The sequence below is a fragment of the Alosa alosa genome, chromosome 6 (genome assembly GCF_017589495.1).
Source record: "Alosa alosa isolate M-15738 ecotype Scorff River chromosome 6, AALO_Geno_1.1, whole genome shotgun sequence".
NCBI lineage: Eukaryota > Metazoa > Chordata > Actinopteri > Clupeiformes > Clupeidae > Alosa > Alosa alosa.
Genome location: NC_063194.1, coordinates 21,246,141 through 21,259,377, shown reverse-complemented (window position 1 = coordinate 21,259,377; position 13,237 = coordinate 21,246,141). Strand labels below are relative to the sequence as shown.

The window sequence follows — 13,237 nt, the reverse complement described above, 5'->3', positions numbered from 1 at the left end:
CATACTGTTTATGTGTGCACTAAATGAAAGTGTATTGTCCAGTATGACACCAAGGCTCTTGACATGGTTGGAGCAAGGGATGGTGCTCCAAGATGGTGGGATCTACACAAAGGGTGAAAGGTTCCATCTTAGCAAGAGCTGATTTGAAGCCAACCACTAGTAGCTCAGTCTTACTGCTATTCAGCTTGAGGTAGTTTTGTGTCATCCACAAGTTTATGTCATGGAGGCAGGCAGTAATTGCAGCTGGCGGAAGAGTGGCAGTGGGTTTTGTAGATAAGTAGAGCTGGGTGTCATCAGCATAGCAGTGAAATTGAACACCATGTTGCCTGAGGATAGTGCCAAGTGGGAGGAGGTAGATAATAAACAACAGAGATAACAAATGATAACATAATATTGACCAGATCATATCATGTAATGGCATAATTCATGACCACAATAAATGAAGACATGTTGCAGATATTCTGTTAATGGGCAAAGTGGCCTTATTTGTTAGCCTATACTATTAATAATACAAAGCAACAAATGAGACATTTTTATTCCAGCAACAAATAACAATTTCCCTGATTCCAAGGCTAGTATAGTGCAGTAACAAGTAGGCTACTGGATTTCACAGCCTACATTTGCATATGCAATCATAATGCCATGCCATCATCTAATATGAGACCTTTGGAGACTACAAGACTAGATCAACTTGGTAAAGCCCCTTAGTCAACATCTCAAGTGGTTTCCTACCTTACTAACAATACTGAACTCTGGAAATATTCGCAAAACTTTATAGCCTAAATTGCCAAGGGCTTGACATATTTTCTGCCATCTAGATCAGGCACCTATGCAAATGTGGGAGGAGATACGGTAACAAATAACGCAAAATCTTCACTCTGTGATAAATCTACATTTTTTAAATTTGATTGATAAAACATTTGAGAAGAGCTTGAACTAGCAGGCTATATAAATAAAAGTGACTTGACTTGTCTGGACCTAGACTCTGCCTATGCAACGCAACCCTGCCTATGCAACACCTCACGCAACCAACGGCATCGCTTTTGTCGGCATCACAGATATGCTATTACTGTCATCGGCTCCTTTTTCTTAGGACAACTTTTATTTCATATCCGAAAGCAAGTCGTTAGAGAAGTAAAAGTCTGTGTATGAAGCCCACCAGGGAAAGAATAATTTACATGTCATTTTGTTTCAGTCAGGGCTACAAGTGGTTAAGGCTTTACACTTAAACACACATATGCGCAACCGTTGAACCTTTCGGAGAGCTGAAGTTTGGAGGCGAGGATGTGCGCACTGAGATGACACCTGCGATAAGAGTCGGCTTCGGCTTCGACAGTGTGGGAAAACAAAGGCGTGTGGACACGCTGAACATAGGATGCGCGCCGTGACGCTCCTCATGTGTTAACAGGGTAGGCTACTCAGGTTAGTATGAGGCGCGATGGCTTGGTGCGACCGTGGGGTTCAAATGCTGCTTGCCACTGTGGGAGCTTTCACAGCTTTCAGTCTGATGACCATCGCCATAGGAACTGACTACTGGCTTTATTCACGGGCATATATCTGTAACACCACCACCAATTCCACTACGGACGAAACTAAGAAAACTAACGTCAAGGGCGATCTTACGCACTCCGGCTTGTGGAGAATCTGCTGTATAGAAGGTAAGACAGACTTCTGTTCCTACCCTCGTTTCCTTTCATTTCCAAATAGCCTACTAATAATAATATCTACAATAAAAAGTGACTTTAAAACTTCAGAAGTATAGGATATGTTTACCATCAAATAACTGTTGCTTTCATTGGCCCTTTGTTCGCAACTCAAGCGAAATGACTGATTGAGTGGAAAAGCAGTCATGATGAGGCTTTTGTCTATAGGCTACCAGATTGTGCATGATTGTGCGTGGTTTGAGTGAAGTCACCTGTGCACAGATATTTTCATCTGTCTGACATCTCGTCGGCAAAGTTGGAGCGAGGAAGAATAGCTGAAGCGCAGTGACAACAACAGAAAGAGCTCTCTTTATATTTTGAGGAGAAAACAAGTTCATCGTGCCCTAAGTTGTGGACTGTCTAGGAAACAATAAAGCCTGTTACATAGACTACTATTTCGGATACAGAATGTGGCAAACCCCACTTTTGACGTAAAATGTTAAACGTCTCTCTGTTTTAAATATTGGTGTGGCTCTGACTCTGATTCACATTCACTATCACTCAATCGGCGAAAGGGAGTGTGCCTTGGAAAGGTGCATAGTCTTTGCTTTCATTCATGTCTTTATTGTATTTGATGCTGTTGCTTGGCAACAACATGTCTGAAATCACTATGGTAACGTTGGGTTTAAAATGTTTAAAAATAACCCTTCATATATCTGTTGCATTTTTTCATGGCCATGGACTTATATTGTAGAGAGGTTAACCTGGAGAGGTAAAAGTGATTAGCGAATTCCTTGGTGCACCCCGTTAGTCTGTATGCTACTTATGACATAGCCTAGGCTGGGTTACTGTTTCATCAGCGAGTGTAGGCTAGGTGCCATCATGAAATTTTGAGTAGCCTAGCCTAGCTAGTCTGTTGCGCAGGTTTTCATTTTAGATTATGTAGGCTATAGCAAAACAAAATCAACTTCTGGCAGTAGACTTGTAGAGGAATGATTATCCAAGTAACATTCAGACTCTACTCTAAGGTATGAACAGTTTCTCTTTAGTCAGCCTTTTGCCATAGTAGCCTAGACTAATTCTCTAAGATTAGTTTGTTCAGGCGCAAATGAAGGATGCAGCATAGTTTGTGTAGGCTAAATACTCGTAGATGGCTCTGGTTTTATCCGAGTGATGGGACGCAAGATGACGCTGCGGTGGTCTGTAGGCCTAGTGTGCTGTCCATTCTTGTGGTGCTGAAGTTCACAGTAGGCCCAGGAATAAAGATTATTTAGGACAGGTTGAGGAACCGGCCCTGGTAGCAATTTGTCGTGGAATCTCAGTTTCCACCGAGTTTTTCATGCAGTTTATGAATATAAAAATAAAACTAGTATTGGATTGTTCTTGCAAAGTATAGGGCTAAAGCGGACGTCAAAGAATGAGAGAACCGTTAAGGAAAATAGTCCAAACTTCCAAGAGCGAAGCCATTTTGTCATAAAAAAAACAGAAAACCAAAAACAGAAAACCTCACTGCCAAAAGTGGCAACCAGTCAAGACCAATACTAGTATTAGGCTATTTTCTAGAACAGTGTTACTCATTGCGCGGCTCGCGAGCCACATGCGGCTCATCAAGCTATTATTGGTGGCTCGCATGTAGCTTTGGCGAGATTTCGCCAAATGTGGTTTTACTCATTTTGAGTAGGCCTAAACTGTTCGCCAAAGGCCATCATCTCTGGCCCCAGCTTGATAAAAACAAAAGTAGGTTCTGATTTAGCCTAGTCTACTACTGTATGAGTTCAACGAGGTGATCTTTAGTTTCGTTCTGCTTACAGTCTCTCACTGCCACTTGCAACGCCTTTGAATGCAATCCGCTGCCCTGTTTACCGGCAATGCTACAGCGGACTTAAACTGCCACCTTGTGGCGATAAGTTGTAATACATTTCATGCAGCTGCGTGTATCTTTTACTGTCTATGCGTGTATCACGGAAAGCGCGAATGTGCTGTGTGGCCATTTCTAAATGGGACCCACTGTAGGCTATGTGGTAACACAGCCAATATATCTTTTCAAATGTGCTTCATAAACATACAACACTGCACTACAAAAACGCAAACATCTGAATTATACTTCTTCCTTCACCCAAATAATTAAGGTGAAAGGAAGTTATTAAGCATTGGCTGTATATATTTAGCTGTTTTGGATGTGTTATTTGTTTTTTTGTGGGATATTTATATGTAGAAATGCACATTTGCAAAGGTGAGTTAGTATGTTGTCTTAAAAGTGGCTCTCTTTTTGATTTTGCACTGCCAATGTGGCTCTTGTGAAAAAAAAAAAAAAAAAAATAGTGAGGATCACTGTTCTAGAAGATGGGGATAGAGAGAAATGTCACTTTTTCATTCCCAGCACGAGCCACAGATCTGTTATTAAAAGGCGGGAGCTGAAAAGCCACAAGTCGCTAATTAGCCAGCGGCTCTGACTTCCGCCCGCCAGCGCTGTGCACACAGAATGAGGAGCGTGAAACGAGCAAGGAATGCGTGAAAAATGCAAAAAGAGTCCTCAGAAAATGTCCATTCGGATGTCGTTAACCACTGCACTTGTAGGCTATATTCGACACATTGATTGTCTAAAAGAGATTTCGATATTTAGATATTGTATGCCTTTGCATTTCGTGACGATGAAGAAGCCAGTATTTAAATGCAACCGTAAGGCCTTCACTCAGCTATTGGAGGACAAGGACTGACATGAAGTTCACAATGATCTAGGCTACAGCCTATTTAAAAAGAGATTAAGGGTACTGGAAATACTGACAAATCAAATAAAATGTCATTAATTTACCTGTTAAGCATCACATTGTGTTGAAAGAGCTGGTATAGTAGGCAATAGTTAACAATTGTTTTTATTTTTAAGGGAATAGCTGCCCTATCACTATGGGCTCTTAAAAACCTGTATCCATGCTATTCCTGGTGCCACAGTGGAGATTGAAAATATTTCTGTAGTAAGTCCATATGTTTACCACAGGTGAGCCATGTTATTGGTTTTCACTAGTGGATTAAGTTACACTAATAACAATCTCCGACAACCAGCAGCGGTGTTGTGACAGCTGTTTTGCTGCCGCCTCCCCTCAGCCCCTTCACAAATCCCCCTCACAGTGCCAGAGGGTGTTGGGAGATGGGCTTTGGGTTTTGGATGTGATGGGGGCTGGGGAGTGTTATTGGCTGTTGTATTAAAGCACAATGAAGATGTCAAAGGCATCCTAGGAGACATTATGGAAATCAGATTGTCGGGAACAGAGCTGAGGTTGCCATGGAGAAGATGTGCTCAGTTGTGAATGCTGTTACTCTTCAGGCCTCAGGGACCTGTTTTTTTCTCTCTCTGTTTCTCTCTTTCTTTTCTATTTGTTCATTATCTCTCTCTACTTCTCTCTTTCACACACTTCCTGTATGCCGACCTCCCACCACCCTTTGTTTTGAGAGGTCAGTTGAGAGGTTTCTTACCTCTTCATTACATGCATGCAGGGGCCCTTCCCACACCTGGCGTATGCATGGAGAATCACGGCCATCGGCAAATCAGACGGGCACGAGTGGCGTGGGGCTCCGATGGAGCCCAGGGGGCCTGGGCGAGGCATGGCGTGGCCGGAGTAATTTTGAGTGAATGATGATCAGCACGCCTCCGTGAAAGGCCCATGCTCAGAGAGAGGGGGGCTGATGATGACGGACAGCCTGAGGGTGAGGGACAGGGGGGCTGGTGGGGGTGGGGGCAAATAGCTGTCCCCGTGGGGCGAGCACACGGTACATGAGATGAGAGTGCCTAATGCACGGCGGCTGTTAAACACAGTGGCAGGCCGGTGAGGTGAGACCATAATGGGGAGCCTGCAGCAACACGGCTTATTGTGTTTCTCCGAGTGCAATTACTCTCCTCTTGCACACACACACACACACTGTACACTCACACACTCTCTCTCTCACTCTCTCTTTCTCTCTCACTCTCTCACACACACACATACTGACACACACACACAGCATGGATTTTCAACTATGTTCACAAAAGGGTGGTACTCTCAGTTTAATGGATATATGAAGCTTCTCGGCTTCCTGTTTTGTTCCCTGTTTTGAAAGATTTGAGAGTTGAGCTGTAATAGAGAACTCTTACCCGAAGGCATCATTGGGACAGCATTGGGGGTTTTGTAATTTTTTTCTTTATGGGAGATAATTTATCTCTACTGCGTAGCACTGAAATGATCCAAAACCAGAAGGGCACACGGAGAGCATAGAGCTCACAATGTAAATTAAAGTAAAACTAAAGACATCTATTTGTCCCATGATTCAGATACACTGAAAATGTCCCAAAATGTCTTCCTTGTCCCATGCTACACCCTTCTGCCAAGTTTCATGGTATTTCCCCATAATTCTTTTGACAATACATAAACAAATCACACCGAAAACATTGCCTCCTTGGCAGAGATAATGACACAGGACTTGTATCTCTAGTCTGATCTGATATGGATACACAAATGTCAAAACTGTTCTGTGTGTACACTGATCTGTAATTGTATTGTAGAGCATTGTAATTTTACACCTCTCACCTTTTTTACACCTCTCACCTCACCATGTTAGTATATATGTAACTGTCTTCTGGTAATTTGAGGTGTCCCATTCCTTGTTATGCTAAACTAATGTTCAGGTGTTAATGAAGATGACAGGTGACAAAGCAATGACATTTTCGACATTCTGCTTTCTGCTCTACAGAAATGAATCTGTCAGAAATTGTTTGCATGCACAATTACAGCAGATTTACAAATAAGATCCAGGTGCGTGTGTTACTAGAATACAGCATGGTCAAAGCACCATCAAAAGCCAGTTGTAAGTCTTGACTTTTAAGGGTAGGTATACCTATAATTAAATTAAATCAAACAGTGTGTGTTAAATACTATTCTGCATATTAAGTGGGATGTTGTGGTCCTTTTTTTCCTGTCACATTCTCTGCTGAAACTTTAACATAAGCCTCGATATGTGACCCCATACGTTTCCTGTTTTTTTCTGTTAGTAGCATTTTTCATCCAGAGTCCAGATCCTAGAGGATTAAATTGCTTATGTTTCTCAGATACATTATTTACAGGTGGTTAGCCTAGCCTATTTCTGATGCACTGTCAGGCGACTGTCTTGTTTCTAGAGTGGCTTCAACAGAGTGCAAATAACGGTATGCAAGCCAAGGTCCAACATGTGAACATGGACTGTTGCCTGGTGATTATATGGAAAGAAGAGCTCTGCATGGAGAGGAAAATGACAGTTCAGTTGAGCAGAGAGCGAGAAAGAGAGAGATGGAGAGGGAGAGAGAGAGGTAATCACAGCATCCTGATATCAGGGTAGAATGTTTCATGCACATGATTTTATTCAAAGACAAGACAGGCAGTGCAGCTTTCCCGTATGGATTTTGCCACTGACACAGAGAGAACTCTCGTAAAGACAACCGTACATTCGGTTTTCATACTTTTTAATAAAGCAAATACATATACTATTCCCAGATTGGGAAAATGGTGTGAAATTGAATTGGATTTTAAAGCATTCTATATAGTTAGCACTGGAATGCATTGGTTGAAGTCAGCCTCAACATTACTATAAAACTATATGTAATATTCCAGTTTCAGCAATAAAATGTGATATAAATTGTAATAATGTATAAATATATTTGGAGCATGATGTCAGAGTTGGTCACATGCCAAGGCTTTGATCAGCTTCAAGAGTCTCACTTACATCAGGGGCCTTAAATAGGCCCTTCTTTTTAAAACAATGACTCACTAAGAGCAGAAAAAACCTGCAGTGCTCCACTTCCTCGGACCTATTTAACTCTAATTAATTGGATGCTCCTGATTAAACAGCAGACCCAGTTAACAACATCTTGTACTGTCTCACCTCAGGGGCCCCGTCGCAAGTCACGTCGGCCATCTCCACACACAGTCAGGGGCCTCTTCACACCTCGTCGGCCTGATATGATGCCACACAGGGGTTAGTCTGCCCTCTTGTTCCCAACCATATTCCCTATGGTTGGCCTGCTTGATTTGCTAAGATTGAGGACAGAGGTGTTTGTATTGAACTTCTCTGCAAGTTCATATCCACTGTACATTGCTACTGTATGGAATAACAGGATCAACCCCCCCCAATTAATTGGCAGAGACTGCCTGAGCATGATTTATCAAGCATGTATACATTTTGTTTGGGCCAGTGACAGACTTACTCAAGGTAGACATGAGACAGCGAGAATTAAATGTATCAGAAATAGTTTAGTTTATTGATAGAAAAGGGCTATTTTAGTAGTTACATAACTGCTGAGATGTTTGTGTATGTATGACTCAGACGCCCAGCTGGAGTTCAGACCAAACCAGGAGGATGAAGGCCTTTACTTCCTTTCATAATACATCTTTTTTAATGATTATTTTGGAGGGGCTTGTATGCCTTTTATCCGATAGGACAGTGAAGAGAGAGACGAGGTGGGATCTGGAAATGACTGGAACTGGGGTCTCTTTGGGAGTCTGGACCTGTGGTATGGGTGCTATAGCTAGTTGCACCACAGCACTCCTCCTTTCATAGTGCATTTGATGCTGAGTATTTCATGATCATTCTCTTGACATAGTGGCATGCCGAGGGCACATAGAGGCAGATGAATAAATGATAAATGAGGCCATGGCAATAATGACAGCCTGGACCATTTTCTGATTATAAGCTATCCCAAATGCCATGTCTGCACAAAGTCACGGTTTGTGTCACCTTTTCAAAGTGGTGGAGGATCATTGGATTCTCTGTCATTTATTCACTATAAAGCAGTCAGATAATCATATTTTCTTATGACATTTTTCATTAATTCAAGTGGTAAGTGCTTCATAATATCTGCCTTTCTTGTAAGTTGCTATGGAAAAGAAATGTTACTCAAATAAGTGTAGATCAGTGTTTCTCAAAGTGTGGTCCGGGGACCACTGGTGGTCTGTAAGCTATCTCAAGTGGTCCGCGAGCAGACGTGGTAAAATATAATATAGATGAGTTGTTTGCAATATTGAACCAACTTGTATGTAAATCCAAACAGTTCTGCAACAATGCTGCCTATGTAAGCTACACCAATTTAAATTGTATTAATTAAATTCTCTGACACAAAAAGCAAGGTGCAAAGACAATAGGCAAGGTGGTTCAGTGAGTAGGCCTATTGTGTCATATACTGATGAAGTAGATCAACTGTTTTTTTTTTTTAGCTAGGTGGTCTGTGAGGGGTTTTTATTGGTTAAGTGGTCCTTGGTCTGAAAAAGTTTGAGAAACACTGGTGTAGGTAGATACTCAGTAGCGCTAATGAGGAAAGATAAAAACCACACACGCTCAAACCTACTTTAGTCTCGTCCATCATTTCCTCCTTTCTTTCTCAGGCATCAATAAAGGGTACTGTTACCGGATCAACCATTTCCCAGATGACAATGACTATGACACAGACAGCTCAGAATATCTCCTACGTGAGTAACCAGCCTCTGTGTTTTCAATATAGTCGACCTACGGATATTTTTTTTCTTTTAATCAGGCATTATATCACCACTGAGGACCGATCTCTCTTTGTGTGCATGTGTACATGTTTGTGTGTGTGTGTGTGTGTGTGTATTTGTGTGTGCGTTTGTGCGTGTGTTTGTGTGTGTGCTTTTAACAGGCATAGTGCGGGCCTCCAGTGTGTTTCCGATCCTCAGCTCCAGCTTATTGCTTCTGGGAGGGCTGTGTGTGGCAGTCGGTCGCATCTACAGCAAGAGGAACAACATCCTGCTCAGCGCTGGCATCCTGTTTGTGGCTGCAGGTGAGTCCACGTGCCACCCTGCTCTCATAAGCACATGTAAACAATCATAGGAGGCATTGATGTGATTATGTAGGGGATTAGGTTAACAAATGTGCTGCTGTTAATATAACTCCAACACAGTAGCTCAGGTCTGACACCATATCTCCCAGATATGAATCTTAACAGGAGCATTTAGGCCAGAAAAAAGCATCAAATGTGTTACATTTCCAACCAGATGCAGCAGTGGAAAATAACCACGTGGAAGTGAAACAGCTTCTCATCTGACTTTGCTGCCAGATAGAAACACAAGGAGCTGTATCCAGATCACCTGTAGCTATAAATGGAAAAGAGATGTCTGACCCAGCTAAGCCTCTGCTTGTTCTCCATCCTCGTCTTGTTTCCAGGGCTGAGTAACATCATCGGGATCATCGTCTACATCTCCAGCAATACAGGCGACCCGGGCGACAAGAAGGGCGAGGACAAGAAAAGTCAGTACAGTTACGGCTGGTCCTTCTACTTTGGTGCGCTGTCCTTCATCGTGGCTGAGATGGTGGCCGTGCTGGCTGTCAACATCTACATTGAGCACAACAAGGAGGTGCTGCGTCTGCACTCGCGCCACCACGCCCTGGTGCGCTCGGCCTCGTCCTCCTCGCCCTACTCGCGCATCCCCAGCTTCCGCTACCGCCGGCGGGCGTCCCGCGAGAGCTCGCACTCCACCGAGGCCTCGTCGTCGCACGAGGCGTCGGTGGGTGGCGGCGGCGGCAGCGGGAGCGCGGGCGGCACAGCGCCGCTGGGCGACATCTCCATGTACACGCTGACGCGTGAGCACTCGCTCAAGGCCGGCACGGACAGCACGTACAGCCCCGAGCACGATGCCGCAGGCTTCCTGCAGGTGCACAACTGTTTCCCCAACGACCTCAACGACACCATCAACAGGCGGACCACGCCTGTGTGAGGAGGAGGAGGAGGCGTCACAAAAGCCAGACCCTCTCAAAGAACTGGAACGGACGTGTCCTGATCTGGGATGGACCTCTCAAAAACCAAGGCCAAATAACCAGCTGTCAGAAGTACCATGTCAATACTGTCCTGGTCGCATCCCAGTCCATGTTATACAGACTGGGTCTGTCGGACAGCCCATGCCTATATGACATGGATCTGGAAGTTCCACTCTGTAGGAGTTTTTTATGGGGTTTTATTTCCATAAGCTGCTCCTAGATTGTGGCACCATCACCTCATCTGAGGAACCAGGTGTCTTAGAGACTGAGTGCCTATATGAAATCAGCCAAAAAGGCTTTTCTTCATTTGAGCTGGTCTTATTGTAGTCCCGTCAGCTAGGTATGTAGAATTAACAACCCTGCATACGTTGAACCCAGCTTGAATAAGCCAAACCCAGCAAGACTATTTCCACATGAGCCGAGGTCCTGAAGCTCTCCATGAAGGATTAGTGGACAGATCTACAGACTGTCTCATTATGAAATGCATATGGAAGTGCCACATTTTTTTTTTTATAATTTTAACTAGTAAAAAAAACTGTGAAGACCATCTATAGCATATGAGCTGGACCTAAAGGGACAATATCCAAAAGGATGGCAATGGCGAAAGGTAGTCAAATAATCTCTTTAGAAGCAATGCCACATCATGTTTGATGGACAAGCCTGTGACTTCATATAATTGAAGGATTTCTCAAAGAGAAGAAATTGAGTTTACTTTCAGCTATGGACAACGAGAAGACAAAAAGAAACAGACATTGTCTCACCTTTTCTCATTCATAGATGTTGCACTTTCTATCTGACAAGTCATGAATATGAATATAAAGGATAATATGGAACTCTAGATTCTAGAACATAACATCTATGATGAGAATATAATCACATTACTAATGTATTAAACATTTAAAATCTTAAATGGAAGGAGAAATATTTCTCCTGCAGGTATTGAAAATGTACACACTCACCATCCTGTAGAAATGTGACTTTCATGGACTGCAATGGTGCTAATGGAGAAGTAGTGCCCCTGCCACCTGTCTGCATTTTGTATATAAACGCCTTTAGTCTTGTGCTGTAAACCTCTCTTGTGCCATATCTTTGTAGCCACAGTTGTCTTATCCTGTTTTCTGTGCCTATCAGCCAAATGGTACAACAGTTTGTGCTCCAGTGAGGGCTTGGACAGCAGACAGTGCCCACGCATATAGGAAAACAGTATTTCATTTTTGTCGAAGTGCCGTAGTTTTGACACAGGTGTATGATAAGCTGTTAATTAAAATGCCTTTACTTCAAACTTGACATTGGACATTAGTGTCCGTGTATTTGATAAAAATGTCAGCTGAAGAGCCATTTTACCATTTTAACATATTTTTTTATGTTTTACGAATGTATTATTTTTCTTTTTTTTTTCTTTACTGGACTGTTAAGTATGGCTTGTAGTGTCTTAGTAGTGGCTATCTTTGTCTCGCAGGTATCTCCCATTCAGTGCCCAGTTTTAATATTAAAACAATTTCTTGCTGTTTTTAAAAGCATGCTGATTTAGACCTCCTCCCATTCAGAAATAACATATTGTTTACAATAGTAACATTCAGTTACATGTCCTGAATACTGAATTCTAATAAGAATGGCTTTGACTGATCATGTAAGGAGGGTGATGTTAACACCAGGTGTGTGAGTTTACATTTGGTAAAGGTCAGTAAACCCCTTCTATAAATGTAGTAAATTCCTTAGGGCTTGTGGCATGTCTTAATAGTACGATTGCTTAATCCAGCTCTTTTGCTCTCAGCGACTGGTGTTTACAGTTACTGTGTGCCACAGTTTGAGCAAACACTGGAGGGGACCCTGAAAGCCACAATTAGCAGCTCACCTACACACAACATGTGTAAAATGTTATTAAGATACAGCAGCTAACCATTTGGGCTGTAGGAATCAGTGTTACTGAGTGTTGGGTCAACAAAAAACAGTGCTGTCACTCAAATGCCTTTTTTGCAACTTTCTTTTTACCCCAATTCCCCCATCCCCTCCGCACCACACACACTTTAAACAGCTGACATTTGTCTGAAGGGTGAATGTGAGTTAAATATAGCCTGTCCTCTTATGAGTCTGAGAGATGCCCTCTTGCCTGTCTGACTCTGGCCCGCTCCTGAGTGGAGCTCCACCAAGGGAGACTGGGACACCATTGGCGGACAAAAGGACTGCCGGCATAAATGTCACACGTCTTGAGGGGGTGGGGGGGATCAGACAATGAGATTTCCACCACGGTGACATCATGTGTGCGAAAGACAGTAAGCTGATACAGATCTTGGGAAAGCGGAAGATGACAGGCCATTAGTCAAAGCCATGAAGAAACCCACGGACAACACGCGGCAGCCTCAGGCCACCAGTTAGAGCTCTGTCTCCGGTCGGCAATCAGGATCATTTCAGCCCACTTCTTGGCGTAGAATCATTGCAGTTATGAGTTTGATTCCCAGTTGATTAATCACATGACGGCCTCAAATGGATACGATATGGATATGGGAATTGAGTCATTCCAATTCAGAAGTTATTTGTCTACACAGCACCATTAACAATGAGCAAGGCTCTTAAGGTGCCCTACAGGGCCAGAGGACCTAGAAAAACAAACATGAGTGATCACAAGGTTGGCAATAGCTGGCACTTCAGCCTGGCACTTCAAACGTTTGGAGTCACTTAGATATTTCCATTTCACTCCAAAGTTGTCAGCTTCTTCCCTACATGGTTCTTGCATAGTTTGCATCTGTGCTTTGGGTCATAGTAATCCCTAGATAGATTTGTCAATCCATATTACTTCTTCACTGTCTTCTAACAATTGTTATTTT

The 13,237-nt window shown here is 43.0% G+C and overlaps 1 protein-coding gene across 1 annotated transcript; it reads left to right on the top strand.

The window, feature by feature from the left end:
• The first annotated feature begins 1,024 nt into the window (after positions 1-1,024).
• Positions 1,025-11,917, top strand: cacng4b (calcium channel, voltage-dependent, gamma subunit 4b). Its single transcript, XM_048244728.1, has 4 exons — positions 1,025-1,658; positions 9,026-9,109; positions 9,298-9,438; positions 9,822-11,917. Exons 1-4 carry the CDS (start codon positions 1,439-1,441, stop codon positions 10,370-10,372), a joined length of 996 nt encoding a protein of 331 aa, XP_048100685.1. The 5' UTR covers positions 1,025-1,438; the 3' UTR covers positions 10,373-11,917.
• The last annotated feature ends 1,320 nt before the right edge of the window (positions 11,918-13,237 follow it).

What these genes read in the sequence shown, in the direction of transcription:
- cacng4b (XM_048244728.1), top strand. Translation starts at nt 1,439, where the DNA reads ATGGCTTGGTGCGACCGTGGGGTTCAAATGCTGCTTGCCACTGTGGGA. An exon ending in GAGAATCTGCTGTATAGAAG is followed by an intron (nt 1,659 to 9,025) that starts GTAAGACAGACT and finishes TTTCTTTCTCAG; the next exon opens with GCATCAATAAAGGGTACTGT. An exon ending in CATCCTGTTTGTGGCTGCAG is followed by an intron (nt 9,439 to 9,821) that starts GTGAGTCCACGT and finishes TCTTGTTTCCAG; the next exon opens with GGCTGAGTAACATCATCGGG.